This window comes from Ranitomeya imitator, chromosome 1, assembly GCF_032444005.1.
Source record: "Ranitomeya imitator isolate aRanImi1 chromosome 1, aRanImi1.pri, whole genome shotgun sequence".
NCBI lineage: Eukaryota > Metazoa > Chordata > Amphibia > Anura > Dendrobatidae > Ranitomeya > Ranitomeya imitator.
Window position 1 is genome coordinate 1,103,672,796 of NC_091282.1, and position 14,862 is coordinate 1,103,687,657.

At 45.6% G+C, this 14,862-nt stretch overlaps 1 protein-coding gene across 5 annotated transcripts in view; it reads right to left on the minus strand.

The window, feature by feature from the left end:
- The window catches only part of ACSL1 (acyl-CoA synthetase long chain family member 1), a 106,601-nt gene that overhangs the window by 14,009 nt on the left and 77,730 nt on the right, over positions 1-14,862 (minus strand). For all 5 annotated transcript variants that reach the window (XM_069744314.1, XM_069744317.1, XM_069744315.1 and 2 more), the window contains 3 exons: positions 5,387-5,530; positions 5,203-5,304; positions 4,655-4,726 (listed from right to left, as the gene is read on the minus strand). In XM_069744314.1, coding sequence (XP_069600415.1) covers positions 4,655-4,726; positions 5,203-5,304; positions 5,387-5,530 — 318 coding nt within the window. The remainder of the gene's footprint in view (positions 1-4,654; positions 4,727-5,202; positions 5,305-5,386; positions 5,531-14,862) is intronic.

The following is a 14,862-nucleotide window of genomic DNA, read 5'->3' on the forward strand; positions in this document are numbered from 1 at the left end:
TAAACCACTGTTTGGGCGCACGGCAGGGCTTGGAAGGGAAGGAGCGCCATTTGACTTTTTGAATGAAAAATTGGCTCCACTCTTTAGCGGACACCATGTCACGTTTGGAGAGCCCCTGTGTGTCTAAACATTGGAGCTCCCCCACAAGTGACCCCATTTTGGAAACTAGACGCCCCAAGGAACTTATCTAGATGCATAGTGAGCACTTTGAACCCCCAGGTGCTTCACAAATTGATCCGTAGAAATGAATAAAGTACTTTTTTTTCACAAAAAAAATTCTTTTAGCCTCAATTTTTTCATTTTCACATGGGCAACAGGATAAAATGGATCCTAAAATTTGTTGGGCAATTTCTCCTGAGTACACCGATACTTCACATGTGGGGGTAAACCACTGTTTGGGCACACGGCAGGGCTCGGAAGGGAAGGCACGCCATTTGACTTTTTGAATGGAAAATTAGCTCCAATTGTTAGCGGACACCATGTCGCGTTTGGAGAGCCCCTGTGTGCCTAAACATTGGAGCTCCCCCACAAGTGACCCCATTTTGGAAACTAGACCCAGAAAGGAACTAATCTAGATGTGTGGTGAGCACTTTGAACCCCCAACTGCTTCACAGAAGTTTATAACGCAGAGCCATGAAAATAAAAAAAAAAAAAAATTTCTCTCAAAAATTATTTTTTTAGCCCACAATTTTTTATTTTCCCAAGGGTAACAGGACAAACTGCGCAACAATTACTGGGGTCGAATGTCTCCTGAGTATGCTGGTACCCCATATGTGGGGGTAAACCACTGTTTGGGCACACGCCGGGGCTCGGAAGTGAGGGAGCACCATTTGACTTTTTGAATACGAGATTGGCTGGAATCAATGGTGGCGCCATGTTGCGTTTGGAGACCCCTGATGTGCCTAAACAGTGGAAACCCCTCAATTCTACCTCCAACACTAACCACAACACACCCCTAACCCTAATCCCAACTGTAGCCATAACCCTAATCACAACCCTAACCCCAACACACCCCTAGCCACAACCCTAACCCCAACACACCCCTAACCACAACCCTAACCACAACCCTAATTCCAACCCTAACCCTAAGGCTATGTGCCCACGTTGCGGATTCGTGTGAGATTTTTCAGCACCATTTTTGAAAAATCCAAGGGTAAAAGGCACTGCGTTTTACCTGCGGATTTACCGCGGATTTCCAGTGTTTTTTTGTGCGGATTTCACCTGCGGATTCCTATCACAATCCGCACAAAGAATTGACATGCAGCGAAAAATACAACGCAGCGTTTCCGCACGGTATTTTCCGCACCATGGGCACAGCGGATTTGGTTTTCCATAGGTTTACATGGTACTGTAAACTTGATGGAACACTGCTGCGAATCCGCAGTGGCCAATCCGCTGCGAATCCGCAGCGGCCAATCCGCTGCGGATCCGCAGCCAAATCCGCACATAGCCCGCACACACTGCGGAAAACACTGTGGATCCGCAGCAGTTTCCCATGAGTTTACAGTTCAAACAAAAATCGCTGTGCACATGCTGCAGAAAAACTGCACGGAAATGCAGCGGTTTACATTCCACAGCATGTCACTTCTTTCTGCGGATTCCGCAGCGGTTTTACAACTGCTCCAATAGAAAATCGCAGTTGTAAAACCGCAGTGAAATGCGCAGAAAAAACACGGTAAATCCGCCAGTGGATTTGATAAATCCGCACAGCTAAACCGCTGCGGAAAAATCCGCAGAGGACCAGAATATGTGTGCACATACCGAAACCCTAACCCCAACCCTAGTTCTAACCCCAGATTCGAAGGGCGCACTGCGGACGGACGGATCCCGGGAGGCTCGGTAAGTATGATGGGGTGGGGGGGAAGGGAGCACAGGGGGGGGGGTTGGATTGGAGCATGGGTGGAGCAGACAGGAGGACGGAGGGGAGTGGAGCAGTGTACAGGACTGATCGGAGGACTGGGGGGGGGGGTGGAGGAGAGACCAGTGTTTCCAGCCATGGCCGATGATATTGTAGCATCGGCCATGGCTGGAATGTAATATTTCACCAGTTTAAATATTACAAATTGCCAGGTGAAATATTACAAATCGCTCTGATTGGCTGTTGGAAGTGAAACTGCCAATCAGAGTGATTGTAGCCACGGGTGGGTGAAGCCACCCCACCTGGGCTGTACTACACCACTCCCCCTGTCCCTGCAGATCGGGTGAAATTGGAGTTAACCCTTTCACCGGATCTGCAGGGACGCAATCTTTCCATGACGCCACATAGGTGTCACAGGTCGGATTGGCACCGACTTTCATGACGCCTACGTGGCGTCATGGGTCGGGAAGGGGTTAAAGCAAACTTTGGAATTTTGTTTTACCACTTACGGTAGATAAAAGAGAACCTAGTCATGTTTGGTGTCTATGAACTCGTAATGACCTGGATAATCATAATGGCAGGTCAGTTGTAGCATTTAATGAACCTAGCAAAAAAGCCAAACAAAAAACAAGTGTGGGATTGCACTTATTTTGCAATTTCATAGCACTTGAAATTTTTTTCCCCGTTTTCTGTTATACGACATGGTACAACCAATGGTATTGTTCAAATGTACAACTCGTCCCGCAAAAAATAAGCCCTCACACGACCACAATAAAATTAAAAAAAAAAAAAAAAGTTTTGCTCAGGAGATAAGGTGAGCGAAAAACTAAAACGAAAAAAGCTCCGTGGGTGAAGGGGTTAAGGCCCATCATTGCCCTAACGGCTTAAACAAATTTGTGTGGATCTCCTATCAGAAAACAGGTTCTTCCTTTTATGTCACTGTCTGAAGACGAGGAAGATCCATATTCATATTTCCCTTCTAAAACTTGAAAAATATCAGACTCCGAGGAACTTCCTTTCTATTAATAAATATTTAAGGGCACATTCCACCTCCGCTCTGATTTGAGTGAAAGTCAGAGGCTTCCTCACCAATAGGTTTCTGTATTCAGGCCAAAAAGACTTAGGGTATGTGCACACGTTGCAGTTTTTACTGCGGATCCGCAGTGTTGTTAACCTATGGAAAACAAAAACCGCTGTGCACATGCTGCGGAAAAAAAAAAAATGTGCGGAAACGCTGCGGTTTATTTTCCGCAGCATGTCAATCCTTTGTGCGGAATCCGCAGCGGTTTAACACCTGCTCCATATTAAAATACCGCAGGTGTAGAACCGCAGTAGAATCCGCACAAAAAACGCGGAAAATCCACAGGAAAAATGCAGTGATTTTGCCCTGCGGATTTATCTAAAATCAGTGCGGAAAAATCCGCACACCAGGACGCCGCGTGGGCACATACCCTTAGAGGGATTTTACACAGTGCACATTCTCGGTTATTTCTTTTCATGCTGGCATCTTTAGGCCTTCCCAGATTTAGAGGCTGTTCGGGGAAACAAATTATCCTCTTTGGACAAGGAGGAGTCCAGAGTAACTCTGCTCCTCTGACGGGTCGGCTGCCCCCTCTGGGTGAACGCTGTTGAGGCTCTCACAGAACGGTGTGGCTGGAGACATGCTGAGCAACCGTCACCGCCGCCCGTACACGTGAGCTCGCACTTGACGGCGCTTCCAGGACCTGAAAGCTGGCATTGCAGACACTCTTACAGAAGCTGGGACGGGCCTGGGCAAGCGCTTTCTTGCTTCCTTTAACCGCCCTGCTTCTTGATGGGAACCTAATGCTGGACAGGAAACCAACTGATGCAGGAGAGAAGTACCACCCTTTTATTTCACTAGGTTTCACGTGCTTGGTGGGCAGATCCCGCTCACGTGTAGCGTGATGGGTGAAGGAAAAAATAAAATAGATGTTCTGTCAAATTGTGCAATTTTTACACTTGGCCACTACGCTAGGTATTAGGGTATGCTCATACTGGCGTATAACACGGCCGAGTGTTAGCCAATGTTTTATGGGGCAGTGCAAATCTGCGATTATTTTCTCATGCAGACTTGGCATGAGAAGACAATTGCAGTATGCTGTGAGTGGCTGCAATAATCAGATAGCACTCACCCATTCAAGATTATGGGTTCATGTGAAACTTCAGACTGCTCTCAGATGTCATCTGAGTGCAGTCCGATGTTAAGAGACAAAGAAAATGGAGAAATTACCTTCTCCCATCTTCGCACCAGCGAGGCGAGTCTCACGCGAGAGAATCAAATGATACTCAACACACTAACAGTTTGAGCCGAGTGTCATTTCCAATTATATTGAAGTCACTAGGGTCAGAGCCACTATTCCTGCATATGTTCATGTGACCTCATGAAAGAACAGGAAGTACGAGTCAAAATATTAGGCTTTGTGGCTGGTGTGAAGAATGCAGTGAGGTCTTGTGTGTTTAAATAGAGGATTATATTAAAAATGGTACATTTTAACATATATTGGGAAAAAAACACGATGTAAATAAATCCAATATATTGGCAATTATTTTTATGTAAATGATGCAGTGTTGCTCAGCCGCACGCTGCTGTTTCCATAGCTTTACCTCCCGTGGTCAGAGCCTGGATGGAAAAATATAACAGTCTCAACCATGAAAAGCTGCTATTTCCCCATCTCGCCCCAAGCTTTAAAAGTGTCTTGTCAGGGTAGGGTCAGAGTCAGTCTACTGCTGCTAATGTACATGTGGACCACCGGAGGTGACCCCAGCAACTCTTACTTGTTCAAAAGTTTTCAAACCAGCTTCTTTTCCCAGTCTCAGTAAATCTTCCAGAACGGCATTTTTAAAGTCCTGTGAATTAAGAAACGTACAAGTAGATATTCTGAAGTTATCTGGTTAGGGCAATGATGTTAGGAAGTTCAAGGGCTCTTTATATAGTTATTCAATAAAATATATTATATATCCAATCTGTAAGGAGTATTCATGCTATATCAACATTCGGCTCTGGACAATTTTTCGGAAGGGAATGCTAAAATAAACTGACCACTTCTAAGGATAGTTACATGAGGGATGCCTTTAAAATGAAGAAAACCCCATGAAGAGAAAAAAATAAAAAAAAAGTTGTAGACCATCTCTAGGATTCTAGATAATTCCCATCGACTTGAATGCAGTCCTGGTTCAATCAATTCCATAGAAATGATCTACAATACCAGAGATGACCTGCGATACGATTTTTTTTTTCCTTTTTCTTGTGGGGCAGAGAAGTCCAGGTAATGAAGCACACTTTTTCCGTATAAAGCCTTTAAGGAAGTGAGTACACCACTTACCTTATTCTTGCATAGATCCTCATATGGACCTTCAAATTTTCTCTTTTTTGCCCAGTTGAGAACATTATCCGGATCCGGAATCACAATGGCCACAAGGAAAGCCTGGAGAGGCGAGGAGAGGAGAGGAGTAATAAAATACACAGTTTCCACCCCACAACACCTCATGCTGATAAGTTCTAGTTACCTGCAAACTCTCTCCATAAACAAAGATCTGTACCACAGCTTCACTCCTTGTGTAGATATTCTCAATTTTTTCTGGAGCAATATATTCACCTTGGGCCAATTTAAATATATGTTTTTTTCGGTCTATGATCTTTAGCGTACCATTCTAAAAAAGGGGAAAAATAAAAAAATTAAGTTTAGGTTGGAATAAATGATTAAATAATCTACTCAAATGAAAAAAATCTATCTTTCAACATTGTTTTTGAGTATTTTATTATTTTAAACTGTATTTAGCAGTAAAAAAAAAGGCAGCTTATAACTTGGCCTCTACTGCATTGTAGAGAGAGATGGGATTTCAATGCTTATTGAAATTTAAAATTTCAATCAAAGGGGCGTTAATAGATTCTTCTCTGGATCACAGTTTTCTAATTAAAGCAGCACTCCAGCGTTTTTTCCCCCCTCTAGCGCTGGAGTGGCGCTTCTAATTTATAAAGTTCCTGCCCTCGGTCTTATACTCACCTTCTGGCATCACTTTTTTCAGCGCTGCGCCATCTTGAGACCTCAACTTCTGACTGGCTGGAAGTTACATCAAACTCTCAATGCAAGCAGGGCTGTGGAGTAACGCTAGCCAAACCTCCGACTTCTCAATTTCCATGACACCGACTCCACCAAAATGGACTCCGACTCCACAGCCTTGAATGCAAGTCTGAGAGCTAGAATGAGGGTCTCAGACTTAAGATGGACCTCCAACTTGCTCTTTGAAATACTGAAGTGATCTGGCATTTCACAAACTGCTGGAGACCAATGGTGATAGAAAGTGAAGATGGTGGCAGGTGAGTATAAGTAGGGTCAGGGACCTCAGATTATTAGCGCCACTCCAGTGGTAAGCTTACCAAAAAAAACCTCTAGAATGCTGGTTTAAGTACAGCTACAAAAAATAAAGTTATGTCAGCACGGTTGTCCCAACTGGATGGTCCCTTCTAAGAAGCATGTTGCCTGACAAGCAGCCGATTACTGTTGGGTCTAAACATTGCACCAACCAATCCTCTTCAATCAGATGATATTCTCATGGATAGAACCGGTTGGTAGCCACCACTATTGAGGACATGGCGTCCATCAAAAAATATTTTCCATCATTAAAGGGAACCAGTCAGCAGGATTGTGCACAGTAACCTACAGAGTGTCAGGTCGGCGCCGTTATACTGATTAAAAGGATTTTTTTTTTTTTTTTTTTTTTTTTTTAAATCAGATTAAAAAAAAAATTTCGTTAAATAAAAATTTAACAGACAATCTCAATATTGCCAAATTTCCGTTCCCTCCCCTCCTATTACATATATTAACAGCAAATGAGTAATACAGCCTTCAGTCAGGATCATCTTCTCTCCACCCAAGGTGTCCACAGGGTCTCAAATGTTTTCCTCTCCCCCCCCCTTTTCTTTTAACATGAATACTCTTCTCTATGTTCACAATAGAATCAGATTGTCTAAGAAATTCTCTCAGTGTCGGCGGTTCATCATTTATTCAGTACCTGGCGATTAGTTTCCGCGCAATATATAGTAATCTATTGCCACCTTATATTTATTATGTACCCGAATCTCCTCCACGTATATCAGAATACACACCACAGGATCCCTCTCAATCCTACAGCTATACGCTCCCTCAAATGGCATTAACCACTGTTATCCAATATGGGTCCAGCCTTTGACACTGCCATAGGATATGGAGGATCCCTGCCCCTTCAGCCTGGCAACGGGAACACTCAGAAGCCTGTCTCGGACCCGCTCTATACAGCAGTTCTGGAGTCCTATATACTCTATGAAGAACATATATCTCCGAGAGTCTTTAATCGCATAATGATTTAAGAAGGTATACAGTAAATCCTTATAAAAAAGGACTGACACCACCCATTTTGTTCCCCACTTTGCGCAAACCTAGTCCACCAGTATATCTTTATGGCTCTCCAAATTAACAGTCTTGCTTCCATATGCATGTCTAAGCTGTCCACACTGGGACCTACAGACCTACGGTAGCCCATAGTCTCCCTGTAACTTTTCAAAAGACACTAGTCCCTGGCTGTCCTGTATCTGAACCACGTACTGTATTCCCAGCCTCGTCCAATTTTTAAATTCCCCCATTTTATCAAACTCCAGCAATGTTTCATTTTGCCATATCGGGGAAAAAATTTGTCAAATTCTCCAATCCCCTAGTCTTTATTGCCTCCCAAACTTAATGTATCAGCGCTAACGTGGGGAATAAATCCCAACCTCCTAAAACTACCTGCCTCCAGCCCCTGAACCAATGGGTCCATCTCAAGCAACTGAACCAACAACTTTTGTGCTCAAACCATGCCAGCTACTTCCCTCCACCCCCTCATCCGTTGGCCCTGAGCAGCTAAATAGTAGAACCAAGGGTTCAGAAGCGCCAATCCCCCTCCATCCTTGGGCCTCTGCAAAATCTCAAGCCTAATGCACGGCTGCTTCCCCTTAAAGTAAAAAACAGGGATTTTTGTGTAATCACCGTAAAATCCTTTTTTCCGAGCCAATCGTTGGGGGACACAGGACCATGGGTGTTCTGCTGCTACCACTAGGAGGACACTAAGCAAATACACAAAAACTCCTCCTCCACAGTATACACCCTTTGCTGGCTCTCGTGAACCAGTTCGGTGCCAAAGTAATAGGACTTCACAAACAGAATTGCAATATGTCAAAACCAATAAAGACTACAAGCCAACGGGCTAACAGGGTGGGTGCCGTATCCCCCAATGATTGGTTCAGAGAAAAGGATTTTACGGTGAGTACACAAATCCCTGTTTCTCCTTCGCCTCATTGGGGGACACAGGACCATGGGACGTCCTAAAGCAGTCCCTGGGTGGGAAAACGTCACAACAGGTGAAATCTCACGCACCCAATGCTGAAAGAATTAAGTGATTAAATGAGGCCTACAAATGCTAAACTGCCGATTGCAGAATCTGTCTGTCTGCTGACAGCCGCATCTGAGGAGGCTTGAACATGAATGTTGTAATATTTAGCGAACGTGTGAAGACTGGACCAAGTAGCAGCCTTGCACACTTGCTGTGCGGATGCCTAGTGCCGAATGGCCCAGGAGGTCCCCACTGACCGAGTGGAGTGTGCCTTAATCCCCAGGGGGATAGGCTGGCCTAGGACACGGTAAGCTTCTTGAATCGCTGAAAGAAGCCATCTGGCCATTGTGGCCTTCGAGGCAGGTAACCCCTTTTTGTGACCATCCGGAAGCACAAAAAGGGCATCAGCTTTGCAAAAACTTGCCGTCCTGGAAATGTACTCTGAGAGCCCTCACCAAGTCCAGAGTGTGAAGGGCTTTCTCAGTACGATGGACTGGAGCCGGACAGAACGAGGGCAGGACAAGGTCTTCATTCAGATGAAAAGATGAGATGACTTTAGGCAAGAAGGACGGGGACGTCCTGAGCACCACCTTGTCCTGATGCAAAAATCAAAAATGGAGGTTTGCAAGACAAGGCCGCCAGTTCCGAAACCCGTCTGATGGATGTTATGGCCACCAGAAAGGCAACTTTCCATGAAAGGAGAGAGAGGGAAACATCCTATAATGGCTCGAAGGGAGTCTCTTGTAAAAGCACTGAGGACCAAGATAAGGTCCCAAGGTTCTAAAGGCATCTTGTACGGAGGGACAAGATGTGAAACTCCTTGCATGAAGGTCCTAACCTGAGGCTTGGAAGCTTTCAGACGCTTTGAAAGGACGGAGAAGGCCGAAATGTGGCCCTTGAGAGAGAGGCCAGCGCCAAGCCTGAATGCAGACCTGCTTGGAGAAACTCCAGAAAGGAGGGGATGGAAAACACCAAACTGAGAAAGACCCTTATCTTTACACCATGCGAAAAAAGCTCTCCAAACACGATGGCAAATAAGCACAGAAACAGGCTTCCTAGCATTGATCATGGTAGATGCCTCTTGATGGGAGAACCCGGCTTGGGCTAGAATCCAGGATTCAATCGCCAGGCCATTAAACTCTGAACTCTCGAGTTCTGGTGACAAATGGGTCCTGGGAGAGAAGGCCCGGAGTTCCGGTAACCTCAAGGGAACATCGGCGACGAGATGCATTAGCTCCGCGTACCAAACTCGGCAAGGCCAGTCCGGAGCAACAAGGATCACCGGAACACCTTTCACTTTGATTTTTCAGATAACCCTTGGGATCAGTGGAAGAGGCGGAAAGATGTATGGGAGACAAAATTGGCTCCATGGGAGTACTAGGGCATCCGAGCCGATGGCTAACGGATCACGGGATCGGGCTACAAATGCTGGAACCTTGGCATTCAGCCTGGAGACCCCATGAGGTCCACATCTGGAGTGCCGAAACGCTGGCAAATCCTGTAAAAGACTTCCGGGTGAAGAGACCACTCTCCTGAGGCTATACCCTGGCGGCAGAGAGAGTCCGCCGCCCAATTCTCTACCCCAAGAATGTGACTGCGGAGATGAGCGATTGATTTGTCTCGGCCCATTGTAGAATGTGTGAAACCTCGGTCATCGCTCTTCTGCTGCGCATGCCTCCCTGGCGATTGATGTACACCCCAGCCGTAGAGTTGTCCGATTGGATCCGGACGGGACGTCCCACCAAGAGGTGATGGAAGTGCTGAAGAGCCAGCGTTATCGCTCAGATCTCTAGGATGTTGATCGGAAGGTGGCTTCCTGAGCGGACCAACGACCCTGAGCCGTGTGGTGACGAAATATTATTCCCCATCCGAGGAGACTGGCGTCGGGGGTCACTACCAGCCAGTGAACCAGGAGGAAAGACCTTTCCTGATCCAAGGACGACGTTGCAGTCCACCACCTGAGAGATCGCCTGATTCTGGGTGCCAGGCGAAAGCGGCGACCCAGGGAGGCTGGATTCTTGTCCCATGCTGAGATCAAAGCCTGCTGCAGGGGAAGGAAGTGAAATTGGGCAAACGGCACTGCCTCGATAGATGCCACCATTTTCCCGAGAACCTGCATGGCGAACCGCAAGTTGTGAGAACGGCCCAGAGATAGCAATTGGGCTCCCCGGTTTTGAGAAGAAATCTTTTCCAGAGGGAGAATTACCAACCCTAGGGAAGTGTCTAAGATCATCCCCAAAAAGGGGACTCGCTGGGATGGAACTGGAGACGATTTCTCCATGTTTACCAGCCAACCTAGACGAGACAGTGTCGATGGTGATAGACGCTCTCTTTGCAAGCCCGATAAGCTGGACCTTTGATGAGAAGATCGTCTAGATATAGACGAATCACCATGCCCCGGGAGTGTAGGATAGACATGACGGCTGACATGACTTTTGTGAACACCCTGGGGGCGGTGGCGAGCCCGACGTGCAGAGCGGTGAACTGAAAATGATCGTCTCCAACCACAAAGCATAGGAATCTTTGATGACTTTCAAAGATTGGGATGTGAAGGCATGAGTCTTTGATGATGTAGATTGACGACAGGTATTCCCCTTTTTCCAAAGAAGCGGAGAGCAGGGCAGGCCAGACAGGTGCTGGTGGTGGGGGACTCTATTAGGGGAACAGATAGGGCAATCTGTCACAAAGACAGGGATCGTCGAACGGTGTGCTGCCTACCTGGCGCTAGAGTCTGACACATTGCTGATCGGGTGGACAGATTACTGGGAGGGGCTGGTGAGGACCCAGCGGTCATGGTGCACATGGCACAAATGACAAAGTTAGAAGTAGGTGGAAGGTCCTTAAAGATGATTTCAGGGAATTAGGCTGCAAGCTGAAAGCAAGGACCTCCAACGTGGTATTCTCCGAAATACTGCCTGTACCACGTGCCACGCCAGAGAGGCAACAGGAGATTAGGGAGGTTAATAAGTGGCTCAAGAATTGGTGAAGGAAGGAGGGGTTTGGGTTCCTGCAGAACTGGGCCGACTTCTCAGTTGGCTACAGGCTCTACGCTAGGGATGGACTGCACCTCAATGGGGAAGGTGCAGCTGTGCTGGGGGAGAAAATGGCTAGAAGGTTGGAGGATTGTTTAAACTAGGGATTGGGGGGAGGGTATTCAATTTATAGGAGGGGAAGATAGTGCAGACAGATACCTGGGCACAAATAAGGAAGTTGGGGGTGGCGGTGGCATGGGGGGTGGGGTTAGAACAGTTAATAATTTAAGAAAGAGTAGAGGTACAGAGAGGAACGTCAAGTGCATGTATACTAATGCCAGAAGCCTCGCTAACAAAATGGACGAATTAGAACTAATGTTGTTGGAGCATAATTATGACATGGTGGGGATATCTGAAACGTGGCTGGATGAGAGCCATGACTGGGCTGTTAACTTGCAGGGCTATAGCCTGTTCAGAAATGACCGTACAGATAAGCGAGGGGGTGGGGTGTGTCTATATGTAAAATCGTCCTTAAAACCCATCCGGCGTGATAATATAGGTGAATTTAATGAGAATGTAGAATCCCTGTGGGTGGAGATAAGGGGAGGGGGAAAAAATAATAAATTACTGATAGGGGTTTGTTATAAATCTCCAAAAATAATGGAAGCAATGGAGAATATCCTCGTAAAGCAAATAGATGAAGCTGCGACTCAAGGAGAAGTCATTATTATGGGGGACTTCAACTACCCTGAAATAGGTTGGGGAACAGAAACCTGCAGTTCCAGCAAAGGTAATCGGTTTTTGACAACTATGAGAGAATTACCTTTCACAACTGGTTCAGGACCCAACAAGAAAGGGGGCACTGCTAGACCTAATATTAACCAACAGGCCAGACCGCATAGCAAATATAAGGGTTGGGGGTTACTTGGGAAATAGCGATCACAAAATAATACGTTTTCATGTATCCTTTAAAAAGATGTGTAATAGAGAGGTTACAAGGACACTAAACTTCAGGAGGGCAAATTCCCAACGGATGAGAGAGGATCTTGGTGCAATTAAATGGGACGATATCCTGAGACACAAAAATACACATAGAAAATGGGAGACGTTTATTAACATCCTGGATAGGACCTGTGCACAGTATATACCGTATGGGAATAAACATACTAGGAATAGGAGGAAACCAATATGGCTAAATAGAGCTGTAAGGGGCGCAATAAGTTACAAAAAGAAAGCATTTAGAGAATTAAAGGAAGTAGGTAGTGAGGAGGCATTTAATAAATACAAAAAATTAAATAAATTCTGTAAAAAGCAAATCAAGGCAGCAAAGATTGAGACAGAGAGACTCATTGCCAGAGAGTAAAAATAATCCCAAAATATTATTTAACTACATAAATCGTAAGAAACTAAAAAATGATAGTGTTGGCCCCCTTAAAAATAGTCTGGGTGAAATGGTGGATGAGGATGAGGAAAAAGCCAATATGCTAAATGACTTTTTTTCATCAGTATTTACGCAAGAAAGTCCCATGGCAGACAAAATGACTAGTGATAAAAATTCCCCATTAAATGTCACCTGCTTAACCCAGCAGGAAGAGCGGCGGCGTCTAAAAAAACAAATCACTAAAATGTACAAATCTCCGGGCCCGGATGGGATACACCCTCAAGTACTGCAGGAATTAAGTACAGTCATTGATAGACCATTATTTTTAATCTTTAAAGACTCCATAATAACAGGGTCTTTACCACAGGACTGGCGTATAGCAAATGTGGTGCCAATATTCAAAAAGGGGACAAAAACTGAACTCGGAAATTATAGGCCAGTAAGCTTAACCTCTACTGTGGGTAAAATCCTGGAGGGCATTCTAAGGGATGCTATACTGGAGTATCTGAAGAGGAATAACCTCATGACCCAGTATTAGCACGGTTTTACTAGGGACCGTTCATGTCAGACTAATTTGATCAGTTTCTATGAAGAGGTAAGTTCCGGACTGGACCAAAGGAACCCAGTAGATGTAGTGTATGTGGACTTTTCAAAAGTTTTTGATACGGTGCCACACAAAAGGTTGATACATAAAATGAGAATAATGGGGATAGGGGAAAATATGTGTAAGTGGGTTGAGATCTGGCTCAGGGATAGGAAACAAAGGGTGGTTATTAATGGAACACACTGACTGGGTAGCGGTTAGCAGTGGCGTACCACAGGGGTCAGTATTGGGCCCTCTTCTTTTTAACATTTATTAATGACCTTGTAGGGGGCATTCAGAGTAGAATTTCAATATTTGCAGATGACACTAAACTCTGCAGGGTAATCAATACAGAGGAGGACAATTTTATATTACAGGATGATTTATGTAAACTAGAAGCTTGGGCTGATAAATGGCAAATGAGCTTTAATGGGGATAAATGTAAGGTCATGCACTTGGGTAGAAGTAATAAGATGTATAATTATGTGCTTAATTCTTAAACTCTGGGCAACACAGTCAGTGAAAAAGACCTGGGTGTATGGGTGGATGACAAACTCATATTCAGTGGCCAGTGTCAGGCAGCTGCTACAAAGGCAAATAAAATAATGGGATGCATTAAAAGAGGCATAGATGCTCATGAGGAGAACATAATTTTACCTCTATACAAGTCACTAGTTCGACCACACTTAGAATACTGTGCACAGTTCTGGTCTCCGGGGTATAAGAAGGACATAGCGGAACTGGAGCGGGTGCAGAGAAGAGCGACCAAGGTTATTAGAGGACTGGGGGGTCTGCAATACCAAGATAGGTTATTACACTTGGGGCTATTTAGTTTGGAAAAACGAAGACTAAGGGGTGATCTTATGTTAATGTATAAATATATGAGGGGACAGTACAAAGACCTTTCTGATTATCTTTTTAATCATAGACCTGAAACAGGGACAAGGGGGCATCCTCTGCGTTTGGAGGAAAAAAGGTTTAAGCATAATAACAGACGCGGATTCTTTACTGTAAGAGCAGTGAGACTATGGAACTCTCTGCCGTATGAGGTTGTAATGAGTGATTCATTACTTAAATTTAAGAGGGGACTGGATACATTTCTGGAAAAGTATAATGTTACAGGGTATATACACTAGATTCCTTGATAGGGCGTTGATCCAGGGAACTAGTCTGATTGCCGTATGTGGAGTCGGGAAGGAATTTTTTTCCCCAAGGTGGAGCTTACTCTTTGCCACATGGGTTTTTTTGCCTTCCTCTGGATCAACATGTTAGGGCAAGTTAGGTTAGGCTATGGGTTGAACTAGATGGACTTAAAGTCTTCCTTCAACCTTAGTAACTATGTAACTATGTAAGCCCCTGGAGAAGGGGAACGAGATATGGAACCAGCGGATGAGGGGATGCCGCACGGGTACGCTTCCTGGAGGAATGTACTCCCCATCGCCGTCAGGCCCCTGTCCGAGGGATGCAGCCTGCAATGTTCAGCGTCCCAGGAAGAAAAGCCATCCGGCAGGCGCCAGGTAGTGGGGGCGGAGTGGGCCGGATCTGGCCTACCACGGCCAGAAGCCAGGGCCTAAATTAGCGGTGACGGCCTCAATGGCCGGTCGGCACTGGCACAAGTCGCGGCCAGCGCCATCACGGACAGCGAAGTGGACGCGGCGGGACAGCTCCAGCGAGGAACGGGGGAGGGGCGCACAAGCGGCGG